A 20964-nucleotide genomic window follows, 5' to 3' on the forward strand; every position below is an offset into this window, starting at 1 on the left:
AAGTCAAGCTATAAAGTTAGCAGCTCTTTGCAAAGAATAGTTATAGAAAAACTGCATCCTTATCTTCTAGCACTTCTTTGTTCTGCTTTTTCTACTAGAGCATGAATTCTTGATAAATGAATATCAGCATCTCTGTAGATTAGTCTACTTGACATTAATTTTCATTAATGTTAACCTTTCATTCCTATGAATTACTTATGTGTAACAATTTCCATTCCATTATAAACGTTCTTTTGTTGGATGTTTTCATAAATTGTGAGAGAGAGAATATTTGGGTAAATCGTGAGATTAACCAAAAGCTAACCAACTATAAAGGAGATAAAACATCACCAATCGTTGTGTACATGTGTATATCTAAGTATCTAAAATAGTTACTTTAGAGACAGAAGCATTCTTTTCTTTTTCAAAAAGAAAGATTGAGTCATTTAATAGTGATTGAAATGGTATTGAAACTTATTTTTCCATTGGTTCACATATTTATGAGAAAGTATTGGAGCTAAGACTGAAGCTTGTTAATTATGGAAGGTGCAGGAAAATAGCAAGCCTGCAAATAGCCTTGTATGTTCTACTCTGCCCTTGTGTGCCATCACTGTCACCTTGAGGTCAGAACCATGTCCAAAGTTGGTGTAGACTGTGTTCCTGACAACAGCAGGGTTGTAATGGAAACTGTCTTTACCCCCGAAGTTATGGGCCTGATACTGTGAATCCCACACAAGCAGTGGGTCTACCTGCCCCCATTTGTGCCCATTTTATTCTCAGGATCTGTATCCTTTGCCCTTGGTCTTTTTCTACAGGATTTAGATGAGTGTCAGACCGTTGGAATGCTACACAATAGTGACCTTGATTCTCTGACTTTGCTGGGGGAAAATTGAGTTTAAATCTAGATTGAAATTATATGCAATGCCATGGTAATCAGGTCATTTCTGATACAGAAGAAGACTTCACTTGCCATTAGAGATATCTGCTTTTTGATTTGGCTCAGGCTTTCTGGTTTTAAGGGTAGCTATGCATTTACAGAAGATGAATGCTTGCTTTTTTTTTTTTTGTAGTTGCCTTGCTTTTGATACATGGAGAAAGTTGGGTAATTCTTTCTTAGTATTAATTTCCCAGATATTATTTATAAAGGTTTATCGTTCTTATTGTCAAAATACAACCCTTTCTTTCAGGGGTGAAAAACCCCAAGCACTGTTTGGGAAAAAAAATACTAGAATAAAGATGGCGGGATGGTTAGTGTTTGATGGATGAACAAGTGGAAAGAGGGTGTAATTCGGGACCAAGAGGCACTACCCCATGGCTGGTCCTGAGCTCCTTTGGGGGCAAAGCAGTCTTTAATTACATCTGGTACTCATTAATTCTTTTTGGAGTCTCTTTCCAGATCTGTTCCCCCATCAGCCTCCCATCGAGCAACAGAAATTCCAGATGGTTCCCTCCATATGCCAGTGCTCATTTTCTTAAGTAGGATAGATTGGTCACTGACAGAGCAGGATGTAGGAGTATTGGCCAAGTCAAGCCAAGGTGAAAAGCATTGGGCCACAGTTACATTAGAGATGATCCATCATTCATGTTTCTAAATGTGTTGTTTGTATAACTGCTTCTAAATGTCTTCTCTGAAACACCTTGAGTAATTTTCTGGAAAGCATGGTACTTCTAGACAATGTAGCATATTGGTCCTAACTGTCTACACCTGGAACAGAGAGAGATCCTCTAGAAGCTGTCATTATAGCTGAGAGTCATTTTGGACCTGATCTGCTCTGGAGCCTACTTTAGCATGATTTTTTTTTTTGTCTGCATGAACTGCAATGCCAACTGTCATGTCTGTTATTGTAATGCAAAGAGAATTAACTGATATAAGTCTTTATAAGTCATAGGTTTATTTCATTTTTGCAGAATTTTGTTGTAATAATCACATGGACAGACTTTCCATTTTGAAGTTTTGAGAATGAAGATGAGGTCAGTCTCCATATAATAAAAAATATGTTATTTCAAGTATATTACCTTGTATTTATTTATGTCTTCATCTGATGATGGGAAACATGTCTGACTCATCTTTGAATCTCACCACTCAGCAATATGTGGCACATATTGAGGAAGGAAAGGAAGCAAGAAAAAAGTGTGACGAGATGGATCCAGGAAATTTCAAAGTGCAGTTGGCATTGAAAGAAATAAGAATAGTGTTTCTACTCTTGTCTTCATCTTATTCTTTTCTTCTAATGGCTGTTGGATTTTACATGTACGTGTGTGTGTGTGTGTGTGTGTGTGTGTGTGTGTGTTCACTCTTTGGTGTTATTTTTTGAGCACCTACCAAAGTCTGGGTATTGTTCTATGTGCTCAGCAACTCAATGTGACAGTGACAGGTGTAGTCTGTGTTCTCATAGAGCTTGTAATAGTTAGGCTAACTGTGCTTTGTGGGCAATTTATTGGTATATTTGGAAGGTAAGACAATTAGGAAAAATGTCTTCTAAGGGGAAATGTGATAAAGTCCAAAGGGGAAGTTTTAAATTCCATGTAATTGTCACATTTTAACTGAAAGGTATATTCAAAAGAAGCCTAATATCATCTTTTGTGTGTGTGTGTATGTGTGTATTTTTTGTGGATGAGAGAAAACATTTATTGAAGAAGTACAATCAGGTTCAATAGTCAAACATTGGTAGAATGGGCCACAGATTGGAAGAGACAAAAGTTATTTGTATCGAAGTCTTATATTTAAATGTGTCTGCTTGAAGTAATTTCTGTCTTGCTTTTGAAGTCACATTAAAGTTATGAACTTACAAAATGTATCTGAAACCTATAACATTCTCTAGATATTTCACTCTTTTGTTTGAATGTGTGAAAAGGAGCAGATGTGAAATTGAAATACATACGTATTTTCATCTGTTTAGTCTGATTATTCATTTTACATCAGTCACTGATAAACTCTGGAAATTTAAGGTGTATAGGGAACTCAGCAGATCTGAGCAACATTTATGGCACAGCTTTTTTTTTTTTTTTTTTTTATGGCACAGCTTTATCTTTGATGTCATAAGAAGCACTATGGATTTCTTAAAAAGGGTGTTGTCTTCTCCTAAGGAATAACAGTGGGAGAGAAAGACATAATTATGTTGAGGATCAGCCCAGTGACAGCTCCTTCCTTATAAGCAATAATCATGTAATTATCATAATTTTTTCTTTAATGCTGTGTGTTATAAGAAGGTCCAGGGTATCACTAGAGAGTGAAAGAGAGACATTTCCATAGAGGCGTGGTGGATCCAATGTGGAGACTTACTAGCAGATCTAAAACTTTGTTGCTTCCGATGGATGAGTGTATGGTGCAGATGCTGTTGGATCATCCTCACATCCTGAGAACCAGCGTTCTACTGTTTAACTGAGACACGAGGGGAGGGAGGTATGTTCAGGAGAATTTAGGGATCAGGTCTAGAGATGTCACACTCAACTCTGCCTGCACTTTATTGGCTACCCTGAGTCACATGTCTTCATTTAATTGCAGAGTAGTGTGGAAAAAGTAGACTAACTATGAACCCAGGAATAAAAGGGAAACGGTTGGTTTACAACCCTGCAGTGTCTGCCATAGGAAGGTGTGGTGGTCTTATCCCTTGGACAGAAGCAGGGACCAGAGAAGACAACTCCTGAGAAGTCAATTTGGGGGGGCAGGGCCTTAAGAACAACAGGGTGCATTGTTTTCTGGAATCAGATGTGAGATTATGTTTAAAAAATCTCACAATGAGGTAACATTACACGCCAATCAGGATGGCTGCTATCCAAAAGTCTACAAGCAATAAATGCTGGAGAGGGTGTGGAGAAAAGGGAACTCTCTTACACTGTTGGTGGGAATGCAAACTAGTACAGCCACTATGGAGAACAGTGTGGACATTCCTTAAAAAACTGGAAATAGAACTGCCATATGACCCAGCAATACCTCTTCTGGGCATACACACCGAGGAAACCAGATCTGAAAGAGACACGTGCACCTCAATGTTCATCGCAGCACTGTTTATAATAGCCAGGACATGGAAGCAACCTAGATGCCCATCAGCAGATGAATGGATAAGGAAGCTGTGGTACATAGACACCATGAAATATTACTCAGCCGTTAAAAAGAATTCATTTGAATCAGTTCTAATGAGAGAGATGAAACTGGAGCCCATTATACAGAGTGAAGTAAGCCAGAAAGATAAAGAACATTACAGCATACTAACACATATATATGGAATTTAGAAAGATGGTAATGATAACCCTATATGCAAAACAGAGAAAGAGACACAGATATACAGAACAGACTTTTGGACTCTGTGGGAGAAGGCGAGGGTGGGATGTTTCAAAAGAACAGCATGTATATTATCTATAGTGAAACAGATCACCAGCCCGGGTGGGATGCATGAGACAAGTTCTTGGGCCTGGTGCACTGGGAAGACCCAGAAGAATCGAGTGGAGAGGGAGGTGGGAGGGGGGATCGGGATGGGGAATACATGTAAATCCATGGCTGTTTCATGTCAATGTATGACAAAACCCACTGAAATGTTGTGAAGTAATTAGCCTCCAACTAATAAAAATAAATGAAAAAAAAATTCCTTAAATATGGAACAGAAACAGACTTACAGCCATAGAGAATAGACATGTGGTTACCACAGGGGAGAGGAGGCAAGGGAAGGAAAGATTGGGAGTTTGGGATTAGCAGATGCAAACTACTATATATATATAATGGATAAACAACAAGGCCCTGTTGTATAATACAAGGAACTATATTCAATATCTTCTAATAATGTATAATGGAAAAGAATATGAAAAATCACAGATATGTACACCTAATTGAATTACTTTGCTGTATACCAGAATCTAACACAAGACTGTAAATCAACTATATTTCATTAAAATAAATTTCAGAAAATCTCTTCAAAATCTTTGCATGTGTCAGTGATTATGGTATTAAGATGTAAACAGAAACGCTTATTTGATATCTTCAATTTGGGTTGAATTACTACTGAATTTCAGAAAGTAACACTTACTACTTTGGCACACATGAAGCAATTATTGTTTTAAAAGCAGATTTTTATTCATGTATTACTCTATTGTCACTTTCAAGCAAAAACCAATGTTTCTTTCCCCTGAAGTTATATGGAAACTACTTTTAGAAAGGTGAGATGAAGAATAATAGTTTCAAGTTGCCCCATGAACTCTGTGAGTTCATCCAGCTAATGAAAACAATACAAATAATGAATATATTAAGCTTTTACTAAGCATGTAACAGGCACTTGGCTTTCTTGGTGGGACTGGGGGACTGAGATTGTCTTACTAATACTCTTCAGCACTTTATATCTATTGATTCATTTAATCTTAACAAACATCCTATGAATGCAGAGATATTTTTATTATCATTCTCATTTTATAGATTAGAAAACTGAGACACTGAGGAGTAAATTGTTGGTCTACGCAGCTACTCCGTAGCAGCTTATTCAGAGCCAGATAGTCTGACTTTAGAGGTCAAGGTCATAAAATGTGGTTGTCTACCTTTCAAACACAAGAGCCTAGGGAGGGGCAGGGACAAAGGGTGTGGAGCTTATCTGGACATTTGCATTAAAGCAGGCTTGGGGTAGTGTCAGGGGACGTTTGACTTTACGGAATCCAATATGTTGCCATTTCTCAAGGATTCTCTGTTCCTCATCAGTTCCTATTCCGGGAACAAGTGAAACAGCATGCTGTTCCCAGGACTGAGGTCATAGGATGAGACATGTATGAATCCCCTTCAGTGACTCTTTTCAGCGTCAGCGACCTTGTATGTATTAGACTATGCATATTGTGGCTCTTGATAAAATTTCATCCTGTGTAATAGCTGAGTAATCATCTTACTAAAGATATATAAGCCTGCATTTCTGCTAATAAAGCACCCTGCTCCATCAGAGCTTGGGTCCCCGTGTCTTTCTCTCTTTCTCTCTCTCTCTCCCTCTCCCTCCCCCCGGCTCTCTCTCTCACTTTCTCATCGTTGACTCTGGACCACCAGGTTCCGGTCCATTAAAGGATGCCAACAGGGCAGGGTTAGAGTCACCAGCAATGCCTTTGGCCATGACCCTTGGTTTGCAAAGCAGTGGAGGAATGTATTCATGACACCTTCTCTTTTCCTCTGCCTCTTCATGAAAGCCTAGCCTTTGCAAACACTTTGTTCTTCCACTTTCTGCCCCTGACCTGGCCCAAGCAGCAATGCAAGCAATTCCTGAGCTGCCTGGAGAACCCAGTATAAGTCACTGGAGGAGAGGAGGCAATTCTTGTCTTGGTTACACGTCTGAGCAATTTCTTTTCCTTCTGCAGACAGGACTATCCTTGTGGATACTGATCTTCCGCCCCTCCGAGGCCTCTACGTGATGGGGACTCTAGAATTCCCTGTGGACAGAAGCAACGTTCTAAGCATGGCCTGCATGCTCATTGCTGGTGGGGAGCTGAGAGTTGGTGAGTCAAGGGCAACAGGACTGGGAGCAGAGAGAGGCCTTGGGGAGAGGATAGTATCTCTATCAGGTTGCTTAAGGGGGTCTGGGGAATACTGAAGCAAGGAGGAAGTTTACTAGCCAAAGTTCTCCCCAGCCAGCTTTGGACACAGACAGAGGTGACATTTGTTGGTCACTCCTGTCCACCCACTGTATGCAGTCATCTGGCCCCAGGGTCCTCACACTCATTGCAGGGCTTTTTTTGCCTCCACCAGGCCACACATCAATTCTCCATTTAGTTCTCTGAGTGAGAATTTACCCATGGCTTACTCTTCCAGAAGATCTTTTAGGATGGATTGGTTAGCCCTTGATCAACCAACCCAGAAGAGAATTTCAGTTGCTATTGTAGTGCATATCCTTCAGAGAACAGACCTAGGAGCCAAGCTGATGTGTTCATCCTGGGACAGTAGAGAGAAAAACCTCGGGGAGAAGGCAAGCAACTCACTTGTCTCCCACTGCCCCACAAACCCATGAACTCTTCTGTCTAGTTATGTTTTATGACTCCCTAGGAAGCTGATGGAAGGGCCAGAGATGCAGTGGAGCTAGGAGATGAGGGTCCTCCCCCCTGGGAATTGAGGGATGGTGCAGGAGAAGTGGATCTGGGGTGATGAGTTAACCAGGTCTGATACATTGAGAGTGTGAAAATGTTAGACACTCAGTCGTGTCTGACTCTTTGCAACCCCATGAACTGTAGCCCACCAGGTTCCTCTGTCCATGGATTCTCCAGGCAAGAATACTGGAGTGGGTAGCCAACTTAAAAACATGAGTTGTCTATTTTGTATACAGTATAATGTAGTAATATGTATATATCAGTCCCAATCTCCCAATTTATTCCTGCATCTTATCACCTCATAACCATGTCTATTTTCTATATCCATGACTCCTGTTTTGTAAATCAGTTCATTTGTGCTTTTTTTTTTTTAAGATTTCACATATAAGGGTGGACATATGCACATTACTATGTATAAAATAGTAACTAGTAAGAACCTGCTGTGTAGCACAGAGAATTCTATGCAATACTTTGTAATGGCCCAGGTGAGAAAAGAATCTAAAAGAAGGAGTTCATTATTTGAATGAGAGATAGAGGCAGATGCATGGAGTTGGTTGTCAGAGAGCAGCACTAAGTTGTGTGTGGCTGGGACGCACTCAGTACTGGAAGGGCCTCTGGGAATACCCAGATTTCACTCTCTGTCCTCGCTCGTCTCCGCTCCTGCTACAGTTTAGTCAAACCTAACCTGAACTCCGAGTCAAGGAGGTCTCACTGGTGTCCTGTGTGTGGGTCAGCTGCATCCCAGGGCAGTGAGCTGCGGAGGGCAGTGTTTGGGAGTGAGGTTTGAATGCTCTCCATCGCATTCACTGGTGGAGAATGGCTCTTCTGTTAAAGCAGCCAAAGATTCAGCTTTATCCAGCTTCATTATGCCAACTGCATTGTCACCTCTAATTCCTACTCTTTCTACATGTACTACCTCAAATACAGATCTCTGTGTTATACACTTGCATAAGAATTGTTTTGTTTTCACCTGGGTTTTAAGGAGACGCAAGCACAAGATTTTTTACTCATCTCTATTTCAATCCATCTTTCCACAGTGAGGAAATTCTTTTGGCTCCTGATCTTTTTCCTCCCAGATTGATGTCATTTGCTCATTGGTTTAATATTCTGTATCCTCATCCAGTTAACTGATTGAAATATTAAATAAAACTGAGCCTTGTTCCTGTTACTGGAAAACTTATTTTAGGTTGACATCCTCTGTTGCTAAGAGAGGTCTTTTTTCATAGGATTTTTTAGGTTTCTGAAGTCACTTATTACTGCAATTCAAACTTGCTGCCTGGAAATTTGTAACTTAGAAGAGAAATAACACAGTGGCACTTTCCAGTTTTGACTTACACATTTCAAATCCTATTTTTAATTCTGTCCACTCCCAACTACACTTTCATCTGTTGCTAGACAATGGCATGTTCATTTTCTCTCTGCTTGTCCATGTGTTCCAGGCCTAAAGGTTGATTATCCAAAAGGAACCCATCTGCCCAATCCTGTGTGTATGATGCCTGAAGGGAGACTTTCAACCCATCTGTCCCAATCTACCACACCCTAAAGAAATCCCAACATGAAATAGATAATAAGACTAGTTAGCAAAGAAACCTAATAGATGTGGGCATTGGCACAGAGCACTGCCAGAGACTGTATGCTATCTGATGCCATTTGATCCAAGTCCCAGCACCGTGGAATTATATTTCTTGGTGGTCCTGCTTTTAAGGCAACTGGTGCTGGCAAAAGGTACCAATTGACTTTTAGTAGGGTGGAATCATAATCCTAGCATTAGACGGGAAGTTTAAGATCAAAGCTCCACTTCGAGGGCTACAGCTGCATCACAAATGCCAAACTCAATTCCATTCTCTGTTCAGTGGTTGTCTCGTTAGTCTGATAAAACACTTAAGATAAGCTGAAAGTATTTCACTTGTTTTTCCATCCTATCATTCATCATGATTTTTGCTCACTGTCTACCACATGCCAAGTTCCACGAGAGAGCTTGGATGTACAGACATAGAAGTCATGAACCTGGCTTTCAAGAGCTGTGTCAATAAAGCGGCAGAGACAAACAAACAAAATCATAACTGAAAGTGTCACCTCTTCCAACGTGGAGAAGGATTAAAGATAAAAGAAGAGATCTGAAAAGACACATATTTGTGGACAAGCATTATACCTTCAGGAAATTGCAGAAAACGGGTATGTCTGGCTTGTAGGATTTATAAAACGGTGGTAGCTGATGAAGCTTCTTGGCCTTATGCATTGTGTTAAGGAGTTCAGGTTTTCTCATGAAGACAGTGCCCTGTCACTGGATATTTTTAAGCAGGGAAGTGACATTATTAGATCCAGTCTTAGAGCCATCACTTTTGGCAATGCAGGGGCTGTACTGGAAGGGGCACAGTGAAAAGTGAGAAGGCTATAAGGTGTTTCAGAAAAGAAACTGTAAAAGATTGAGTGAAGACACTGGAGCTAAAGAGGAAGAATGAATTAGGGAAGTACTGAGGAGGTAAAAAATTTCTAGAATCGAGTGGCAATTTTGATGTGAGGTGAGGAGATGATACTTCCTAGGTTTCAGGTTGGGAGATCTGGGTCCGTGGCAAGGCTAGGACAAAACCTCCCTCCCACTACTTTTTAGTTGAGTGTGTGTGCCAAGTCACTTCAATCATGTCCAACTCTTTGTGACCCTATGAATTGTAGACAACCAGGCTCCTCTATCCATGGGATTTTCCAGGCCAGAATACTTGTGTGGGTTGCTGTGTCCTTCTCCAAGGGATCTTCCTGACCCAGGGATAGAGCCTGTGTCTCTTATGTCTCCTGCATTGGCAGGTGGGTTCTTTACCACTGGTGCCACCTGATTAGTTAAGTGACTCTGGCAAATTACATGAGCTATTTCTGCCTCAGTTTTCTTATCTCTAAAATAGGAACAATAATAATCATGCTTATTTTATCGAGTTTTATAGGAACTGAGTAAATCAATGGGGTCACAAAGAGTTGGACATGGCTTAGCAACTGAACAACAACAACAACGACAATAGTTATTTATTAAAGGCTTCTTTGGTGGAAGTGCTTGAACAGTGTCAGGCACCTAATAAACCTTTAGACACAAATGTCAAGTTTAGGTTTCAGTGGGATGTGTAAGTGGTAATATATAGAGGGCAAATAGATTAATGAGAAAGCACAGGAGAGGACTGTGCTAAATATATATATTTGAGGGCCATCAGCCAAAAATATGAAATCAAAGCTGTGAGATAGAGAAGTCTTTTAAGGGTAATGGAGGAAACTGGGATCAGGAAAGAGAAAGGAAAATAAACAGCTATAAAGATAGATGGACAGTGACAAGAAAATGATGTCTTGAAACAAAAGGAGAGATTTGCAAGAAAGAGGGAGTGGTTAGTAGTGTGAGATACAGCAGAAAGAATAAAATCAGGAAAGTAAATTGACCCTCTTATTCTGGCTTTTAACTTTTTTATTTTTGTTGTTTAGTCACTCAGTTGTGTCTGACTCTTTTGCAACCCCACAGACTGTAGCTTGCCAGGCTCCGTGGGATTTCCCAGGCAAGAAAACTGCAGTGCATTGCCATTTCCTTCTCCAGGGGATCTGCGTAACCTAGGGATTGAACCTGTATCTCCTGCATTGGCAGTCGTATTCTTTATCTGCCACCAGGGAAGCCCTTTATTTTTTTTACAATGGCTGTCAAATATACTTTTGACACAAAATGCTACTTTGCATGTTGAACAAAGAAAAAAATTTCCTGAAGGACAGTAACTTCTAATAAGTTTAATGCCACTTATCTATTCTTTAACAACTTCATGTTTTGGCTTAAAATATAGTCTTAAGTACAATTGAACAGATTCAATCTCATATTTGAAAATGAACAGTTGTCTCTATTGAGTGATGTCATCAAACTTTTACATGCATTCATGAGTAGCAAGCTTTCTATTGGATGATAAAATGGAACGAATCAGTAGGTTTAAGGAGAAAGTAGACTTACCCCTGTCTCCATCGCCTTCCTCCTGCCTTCCCTCACTTTCTCTTTCATTGAATGCCAATTCAGTGACAAGCATTCTTCCTCTGAGTATTCAGCAGTGAGCCAGACAGATACGATTCTTCCTTGTATTCTTTTGTTGGGGGAGATAGACAATAAAATAGTAAAATAGAAGGAAACATAATTTTAGATAGCAATACATGCTCTGAAGGAAACTAAATAGAGAAGTGAACTGAAGAGAGGTGTTGGCACCGGAGATTAGGTAGTCAGTGAACAACATTTTGAAGAGTCAGTGTGACTTGAGACCATAGAGACAATGAAGAGCTAGACTTGCAAAGATTTGAGCAAAAAAGTTTCAGACAGAAGGAAGACCTGGTGCAGAAGTCCTGCGGCAGAGCTCAGCATGTGCTTTACATCGTTGTGAGGCAGAGCAGCAGTCACTAGCTGGAGCCTGGTGAAGAGTAGGCATGAGTTTCATGGTGTGGGCTGGATTTTGAGCTATGCTGTGTTGTTTTTTAAAGCAATAGAGAACACAAGTGAGTCCAAAATCTGCAGAAAATTGCTTTTTTTTTCCATTGTAGTATTCATTTATTTATTTTTTCTAACAGTAACAGACATACAGTCGACAATGAGGCCAATGAGTGAGTGTGTAAGTCAGTTCTTACAGTGTTTATATATTTATAGTGAAGTATTTGTGTGAATAGATTTTTTTTGCTGTGAATGCTTTCCTGTATTTATTTTTAAACCAGGCTCTTTTTTTTTCATATAGCAAATTCCCATTGGCTGTCTATTTTACATATGGTATTGTAAATTTCCATGTTACTCTCTCCATACATCTCATCCCCTCCCAAAATAGCTACTTTTTGATAATCTCATGCATATGACTTTAACAAGACAGAAATTAGTTTGGGACCTTCATGAATGTGGGAATTCTAGAGATCTGGATTATAAATCTAGTTTAGCAACTTGTTACACAATTTCTGGAAAACTCCCCAGTAGTGGATTTATAACTATGATATCTTAGACCTCAGAGATTGTGTGAATCATCTGTATCAGCTTGTAGATAATGGAACTGAGACCCACAGAGATTATTGATTGGTTCCGAGGTCTCATAGCTGGTGAAGAGCAGGAGCAGAATTAGAGGTTATTTTAGTCCTTCAAATCTTTGTCCTTCAAGCTTTTGCCCAAGGATTACCTTTACTATGAACGTTTTCTGTCTCCATTCAGTAGGTTTTAGTGTATATTTTCTTCTGGTTCATTCTATCATTCATATCACCACTATTGCATTCATTTTTATGTTATGAAATGGTATGATCTCATGAATATCTTCTCTGTATTAGATGATAGACTTCTTTACAATATTTTTGTAACCCTCGTATCTAGGACAATAGTACACTTGTGATAATGTGCCATATGACTGACCAGTGTATGTATAAATGAATGAACACATCTAAGTCTGTCTTTCAACTTAATACCTTTTTCTTGCAATACATCCAGTCTCCTGACACTTAAATTTCAACATCTGTGAGGAAGGACTTGTAGTGTTAATGTATAAGTGACTATGTTTCCCCACCCTCATATGGGAGAAATAAATGGGGGTAAAAACACTTTGAAAAAATTGGTGATCTTGTACAAATCTAAAGTATTTTCAATCTTACTCTGTCTAGGAGAGAAAGACTTATAAAAATGCCCGACTCAAAGCCTGTTCAATAAACATTGGTTTGTTGAGTGTTTTAAATGTTTGTATTTCTTTGCCCAGGAATAGCTGTCTGTACTCATCCTTTTCATCGTGTCCTTTTTTAGATGAGAGATCATTTCCATGCTTTAATTTGTGTGCTTTGTTATCTTAGATATCAGTGATGTTGACATGTTATTGATCCAAATGTGCAACTCAGTGGAAAGTGTTTTAATCTTATGCATACTTTTAAAATTGCAAATGGAAAATTCTCTCATGATAGTTTGTAGGAGAATTTCAGAGAGGGATGATCAGTAATAATATATGTGTGTCTTTAAAACTTAACAGAAATCTTGATCCCTAAGTAAACAACAGATGCCCCACATTTCAGTGTCCCTGAGGACTCTGCAGAACATGGTGCCTGGCCTGTCAGAGCCAGGTCACATGATGCACTGCCTAGTCACTCAGTAATTATGGTAGGAACTGGGTTTTTAGCCTAAAAGTTGTCACATATTGTTTTGCAGAACCCATGATGGGTATTTGTCAGCCCTGTCTCACATTTGTAGCCAGGAGCCTAAGGTCATCATTAGCACATGACTTTGATTGTCAGGAAATGAAGTCCTACGTGTATGGAAGTTTCATTGCTTCCGTGATTGGGACTTTCTCGATCCTAAAGAAGAAGAAAAATCCATACACAGTTTATTGCCTTCCAAACTGACAGTTCTGTAAGGCTCATTGGATGATTAAGTAATAAGAAGGAGACAAACCAGAGAAAAGTGTAGATCAAAACATATCCTCCAGCTTAAAGCCACAATACCCAGTAGTCAGACTTCCTGAGTTGCCAGAGAGAATCTTGTGGTGATGTTTGTTTAAAAATAATATATTAAATAAAAAACCCAAGCCAAACAAAAATATATCCTTTCAAGTTTATGATTAAAAATATAACAAATTAACTACACATTTCATATGTAAATTGAAGGGTACATAGATATCTGTGAAATAGTTTGTAACTTAGCTAATATAGATCATCAGCCAACAAATAATTTTTTGTCTACACTGATCATTCTCTAATCAAACTACTGGTTAATAAAAAGGTGAAATCAAAAGAATGTGGCTTATAAATATTGTACTTATTTAACTACAAGGGCAAAAGCATAAAAGCTCTGTTCTTTATAGGTTCAACAAGCACTAACTCCATTTCTGTGAGTTCCTAAGAAGATTGGTAGCCAACAGTTAAATAACACATATTTCAATATCAGATCAAGCATAGAAGTATCTGTCTATTTTCAGGTGGATATTAGTTCTCTGACAAACATCACATTTTTCTTAAATGTATAGGTTTTTAAGCAAAATCTATCTTGGGTTTGTCTCTACTAGACAGACTTAACAGTAACCATTTTGGTAAATAAACCTTAAACATATGCATTTTTTGTACATCAGTTATACCTCATTAAAGCTTTAAAAAATTTAATAGTTTAGAGAAGCAGAAAAAAAAGTGTAATTTTGACCAATTTTCATTCTTTTGATAAATAAGTACTTATTGATGAGTATCCTCGAAATATAATCATTTACTGTGTTTAGAATATGACGTGTACAAAATATGACACATGTTCAGAAAAGTTCATAAAATAAACAGCACATAGTTCAACTAAACAGGAGTCCATGCTAGTGGGAATGTAATGGGATCTCATGATTATTTTAATTTGCATATCTCTAATGTGACTTCAGCACTTTTGAAATTTTTCTTGTCTATTTGGTATCTTTTTTTTTTTGAAGTAGCTATTCTCTTGCTCCTTTTTAAATGATGAATTATCTTTTTTGTATTGATTTGTTAAAGTTATTTATATACTTTGGAAAGTAACTTTTGTTAGTTATGTGTGTTGCAAATACCACTACATACTCTGTGGCTTACTTTTTCAGTCTTCTAATGGTGTTTCTAGATACTTGGAAAACCTTTATTTTAATATAGTTCATTTTATAGATCTTTCCCTAGATGAACTGTACATTTTGACTGAAATATGGTAGGCAAGCATATGCTGTATGGTTTTAATCCTTTTAAATTTGCTGAATTTGCTTTAGGGTCATCATATGATCCATATTTGTGAATGTTTTATGCAAGCTTGAAAAGAATATATTTTCTTTATGAGCCTATTTCCCATCTACACTTATTATTTGTTAATTGTTTTAGTCAAAACTGTTACAGCCTTATTATTTTCTTGTTCATTTTTATGAGCAGTTGTGTTTGACACTGTTATTTTAGGTATATCTACTTTTCCTTATAATTCTTTTAATTTTTGCTTTAGTTACTCTGAAGCTATGATGCTAGGCACATACATACTTAGTATTCTTATGGGTGAAATGAGTCTTTTTTACTGTGGAGTATCTGATTGTTTTCTTCAAGAGAATTGGTTAAAATTACCTACTTCACTCTTTGGGGGACAAACTATAAGTGAACTCTGTTAGAAAGACACAGCCCTTTCTCTCCGGGAGTGTACTGTAAAGAGGAGGAAGCCTAATAGAAGGCAAGGCACTTAGAGTACAATTTTGAAGCATTGAGGGAAAACATGGGATGTGTGGTAGCCCACAGAAGGCCCCTTAACACAGATGTAGTTGACAGGAAGGATCCTAGAGAAGGTTGCCTCTGAGCTTGGTTTGGTCTTGTTTGGGGACTTGGTTAAGGTGACTCAGTTCTTGAGGCTGGCAAGGAAACTGACAGACAGGGGGAAGGGAGTAGTTCTAAAGGCATAAATTTGTTTCCAATCATTTGCTATTTTAAAGCATTTTCCAATGTTTGCAATTATAAATGAATAACACTGCAGAGGAGAACTTTGGGCATTAACCTTTGCCTGTGTTCCATACTATTTCTTTAGGGCAAGTTCATCAAAGGAGACTTACTGCAGCAGGGGGTCTGGACCTTTTTATGCACAGAAGGGGGCATCTAGTTCAGGGTCATAGGAGGCTTTTAGAAATAAACTACAATGAATCCAAGTTTGAGGGGTGATTAGGAACAGGAAGAATGAAGGTAGGCATATAAAAACCTGGGGAATCTCATGGACACACAGGAGGGTAAAGGGAGCAGTAAGTAAGTAATTCAGTGTATGCTGGCTTAGTCACCAGGTAAGGAGAGTCATGCTCAAAGTGTGGACTTTAACTGTAAACTATGTTTATGTTTTATTCTACCAAAGATCATATAAGGCCCTTTTCCCTTTTTCTAACCTTTGAAGTTCACGGAATTCATTTGTACCATATTCCTCAAATGATTATAACAGTTATCTTTTATATACCAGAACTTACTTTCCTTCCATCTCCCCAGGTGATGTTAGCATCTGGAATATATTCTGTTTCCCCTCCATTGCCCACCATCATCCTAAATTGTGACAACTTCTCTTAATTTCTTTCCTATTCATCTGTGGCCACGTGATCCCTGATAGGACTTTTCAGTCTAAGCCCAGCTCCCCCACTTTTTAGCTGTGTCATTTCTTAAATGCTCCTTAACCTCTCTTTGTTGCCATCTCCTCATGAGAACCTTAGTGATATCCATCACAGGGTTGTGAAAATTCAATGAAATCATGTATGCAAAAACACCTGGCTTGTCTCTGCAGCATGACAACAATTTCCTCTCCATTGTGAGTACCTGCATCCATCAAGGCTGAAAATGCCTTTTGTTACAGTTTAGAGCATCTCTAAGCAGCTTTAGAAAGGAAAATCAGAGAATTGCATGATTCCTAGAGCCTTCTCTTAGCTGTGGTTCCCCTCATTTAGGGACAAAGCCCAGACTGGTGAGGGCACCTCACCTTTCTTTCTTGCTGGATTTGAGCATACAATGAGGAGTTTGAACTTTAAGGCTTTTCATTAACTAGCTTCTACACATTTGAGAGACACTGTGTTCTCATGGTAACATAGCATGTCTTTCCTTCTCTTAGGTCACTCTTGCCTTCTTTCTGCTTGGTCCCTATTCTCCATCTTTCCCTTCCCCCACATCACAATGAAGAATCCAAGCTCTGGCCATTTCAGATATCCAAAGATCAGGGCAGGCTGACTAATTTTGCCCAGACTTTCTGTGAAAGCTCCGCATGTGCTGCTGTTTTGGGTTGCATAATTGATTTAATCTCTGATTTTAGAGGAACGTTGAACTCTTTTTCATGGGACTCTGCATACATTTCTCTAGGGCAAAAGCTGCCCTACTTTTTTTTCTCTCTGGTATCTGTTTAGTGCTAGGCCATTTTCCCCCCAAGAAGCTAAACTACCCTCCGTGAAATAAATGAAATCACAGTTGGAAAACAGCTTACTGGACAGACTTCTAACTGCCAGATAAGAGCTACACCACACACATTTTAATTAACATTCTCCTCCTCTCCAGCATCCCTTCTTTCTGCTCTAGCACTTCTTTGCTTTGTCTAAGAGGATACATTAGTCACTCAGCTGAGTACCTAGGTGGAGCTACCAAGTACTTTACCATCTTATTGAGAAAACAGGCTGTGGGGTCCAATTCCTGCATGCCCATTGGCCTACTGTTTGACTACAGGAAAATTTACTAACCTCTCTGAGTCTTACTTTCAACAGTCCTTTGTAGCCAGATGGCTGTGAAGCTTGGACTATAGAGCTAGGTATGCAGCAAGCTGGCAATTCACACTGAGCCTTTGGCTACCCAGGTATACATGGGGTGCCAACTAGGGAACATGAGTTTATGCCCCTGAAAGACCATTTAGCCAAAAGAACAACCAGGCATTTTTAAGTTTCCATTTACTTCATATCATATTTGCAAGCCTCATTCTGGGTTATGTTTTCAGGCATTTCGAAGTGGAAAGACACGTTGGATAGCAGATGTATTTTGTCAACTTCTCTTATCCAGTTTGGAGATAATCTTCTCATTAGTTGCTTCTTTAAAAATCTAATACGCCTACTAAGTTGCTTCAGTCATGTCCGACTCTTTGGGACTATGGACTGTAGCCTGCCAGTCTCCTCTGTCCAGGGATTTTCCAGGCAAGAATATCATTCCTCTCCAGAGGATCTTCCAGACCCAGGATCAGACCCGCATCTCTTACTTCTGCATTGGCAATGGTAGGCAGGTTCTTTACCACTAGCGCCATCTGGGCTTTGTAATATTTTATATCCGCTAAGATATATTCCTGAAGAAAATAATCTTTGATAGGTTTATACTCAGAAACACAGTTTCAGTAATTTCCCCCAAACAATTCTCTTACTGTGAAAGTCAACCAACTCTGCAGTTTAACATCAACAGGTTAAGGTCAGAAGTAATTCCCAGCTGTTCATTGAACATCACAGCCTGAAGATTGTGTCCTTATGCTGTTAAAAGAGTTTAGGCTTAGATAATAATCTATTATTTGTCTCATAAAACACAACACAAACAGACCATTGTTCAAATTCAGACCGTTACTTACTAGTTGGATAAATTTGGACAAATTCCTTAGCCCCTGTTCCTCATTCTATATGAGTATTTAACACTGAGATGAGAATCTTACTTCTCAGGTGTGTTGTGAAGATTAATTGCTAAAATGCATGTAGAGCAATGTGGGGATCCAGCCATAGACAGTGTATCAGTCAGGTTTTGCTGTAATAATGCTGGGTAACAAAGAATCCCCAAGTCTCAGTGGCTCTCAACAACAAATATTGATGCCAGACTCAGTTTGACTTGGTTCCAGCTTGGTTTTGTTTGGGTCTGCTGCATATGTTTCTTCATCCAGACCCTGGGGGCTATTTAAGAAATTCTCCATTCATGGCAGGAAATGTTATTATAAAAGATCAGATGAAACTTGTCTAGCGTCTAAAGCATCAACTCAGAACTGGCATTACTGTCACTTCTACCCAAATTTCATTGGCCCAAAGAAATCATGTGACCAGGCTCACTATTAATAGGTCAGGAAAGTACACTCTGCCTTAAAAAGAGTGAATATTTGCTGAGCAGTAATCCAGTCTCTTTCAGACAAGTTTACTGCATTTCATTTCTCTACCTTTTCTTATTTTATCTGTGCAACATTGGCTGTTTTCCACCTTGTCTATTTTATAGCATCTATTTTGCGTTCTCAAAATTACATCACAACTTCCTTCTATCTCCTTAACTTCGAATAAATTTACATTATATATTTTTCTTTTTAAACAGGTACTTTAGAAAATCCCTTAGAAAAAGAAAAAAAGCTTCTAATTCACCTTAGAGCTTCAGAGGGAGTCTTTTGTGACCGTTTCAGTGGAATTCACATTGATCCAGGAACAATTGGTAAGAGTATAATGCCATTCTTTTTTTTTTTTTTTTCTGTTTTTTTTTTTTTTTAATTTTTTTAAAATTTTTATGAAATGTATGTATTTCTGATAGAGAAGTATCATTCATAGAACACCTGCTAAATTCCAGGCACCCTTCCAGAGCATTTATATTTATTATTTCATTTAATGGCTCTCCTGAAAGGAGTATCCATTCTAGAGATGTCAAAACTAAGACTCAGAAATGATAAACAATACTCTGAAACCCACACAGTGTTATGTTGTCAGAACCTTAGATTTTTATCCAGACTGATCAGACACCAAAGGCTGGACAGTCCGTATTATCAACTTTAAATACTGTGTGATTATTCATAATATTTTTAAACTGATAGGTCTATAGATTACTAAGAAACATTTACTGTTGACAGTTTCTTCATTTGAAACTGCCCCAGTACCAAGTTCTATTTTAAAATTCATCTATAGAAGAACAAAGAAACTGGGACTGAGCTTGTATGATGTAAGGGCCACACAATAAAGTAGTTTTAAGGGAAAAGTATAAGAGACTTTTTATAGATTTCTGGTATTTTCTTATTTTCTCTGTATGGCAATTCCAATTTTATAAGATCTCAGTCACTCGGTAAAATGGAAACAATCATGTTAGGATGGTATGAAGTTTGATAACCTAGTTTCATAAAGTATAGCCATTGCCATATAATACTTTGATAGTGCTTTATTGCTTCCAAATGATTTTTCATATGTGCTATTCATTTTCATATGTGAACACAAGGTTAAGGAATATTTTACTTTATTCCAAGTTGACAAACTAGATGGATCATAATAGGAACACAGACTTTTTTTGTCTGTGGTAACCACTATGCTCCATAGAGTGCCACCAAAGACGTGAACTAGATTTGTGTTAGGAGTATATGAAGGTGTATGGCTTGATTCCCAATGTCAGCTGTATTGCCAAACAAGTGGTTTTTGAAAATTTCTCTGATGCCAAATTGAAAAAGGAATGAAATGTTTCTCATTGCATGAATAAAATTTAAAATAATCCCTTCAAGTATTATAATCTCCTTGAAACAGCTAAGAAATTGTGTCGTTTTGCACTAAACCTTTGGTGACTGGGAATGATCAGGAAATCTTCTTTCTGGTAAATTAAAGGAAATAAACTTGTTTTTGCTAAAATCTTTGTTGTTGGAAATTCTTCTAAATTACTCCAAGTTCCTCTCCTATCTAGCTTCCTTAGCTAATAATGGAAAAGATTAATTTTTGATAATGATGATATTATATTACTGTTATGAAAGACATGTCCTAAAAGTGGGAATATTGTTTTCATTTCCACTAATCCTTATTTTAGTTTTATTATCTTCTGACTTTTTGCTGAATTAGAGTATGGTAAAATTGTGGGTGTTGATACGAATAGTTGATTAGGTTTTAATTAATTGAGCTTTTTTAGTTAACATTGGATGAAAGCCCAACGCATACTGTTTATGCCTGACTGGTGTTTACTTCCTTTACTTATGCATTTGCTGCTAAAAATTGTGAAATCTTTGGATTTCAGTAAAAGGGGTACATTAATCCAGGGGTATGAAGGAAATCAATCCATTTGGGTACAGGAAGAAAATACTAGAAACTTCTATTCAAACACGTATAAATGTATTCATTTGTATGTATAGTTATTTATCTAATAACAAATAAATAGACATGTTAGGGGTGCACAGTCATAATTTTGGTGCTGCTTGATTTCATGCTCAAAACGTATTTAGACGACTAAAATATGGAGAATTTTGCCTCATGTGATTTTAAGTGGCAATAAAATGTGTAAGAGGAAAGACCTGAAGGAATGAAACTGGACTTCATCAAGCATGTCCCTGGTAAGACTTTAATTTATGAGTCTGAAATAAATTATATTTTGAAACAAAGGAGTTAGAGATCTATCCTTTGATATCTGTAATGCAAAAAAAAAAAAAAAAAAAAAAATCTGAGGTCCAATCAGGGAAAACAAAGCTAATAGCACCAAATCTCTTTCTTCAGGAAACAAAATTACCATTTTTAAAAAAAAATCTACGAACACAAAAAATCAAAACCA

The 20964-nt window shown here is 38.1% G+C and overlaps 1 protein-coding gene across 2 annotated transcripts in view; it reads left to right on the top strand.

Annotated features, from left to right (window-relative positions):
* The window catches only part of PKHD1 (PKHD1 ciliary IPT domain containing fibrocystin/polyductin), a 427795-nt gene that overhangs the window by 267725 nt on the left and 139106 nt on the right, over window positions 1-20964 (top strand). For both annotated transcript variants that reach the window (XM_070456320.1, XM_070456321.1), the window contains 2 exons: window positions 6298-6435; window positions 18778-18891. In XM_070456320.1, the coding sequence (XP_070312421.1) occupies window positions 6298-6435; window positions 18778-18891 (252 nt within the window). The remainder of the gene's footprint in view (window positions 1-6297; window positions 6436-18777; window positions 18892-20964) is intronic.

Source organism: Odocoileus virginianus, chromosome 27 (assembly GCF_023699985.2).
Source record: "Odocoileus virginianus isolate 20LAN1187 ecotype Illinois chromosome 27, Ovbor_1.2, whole genome shotgun sequence".
Lineage (NCBI taxonomy): Eukaryota > Metazoa > Chordata > Mammalia > Artiodactyla > Cervidae > Odocoileus > Odocoileus virginianus.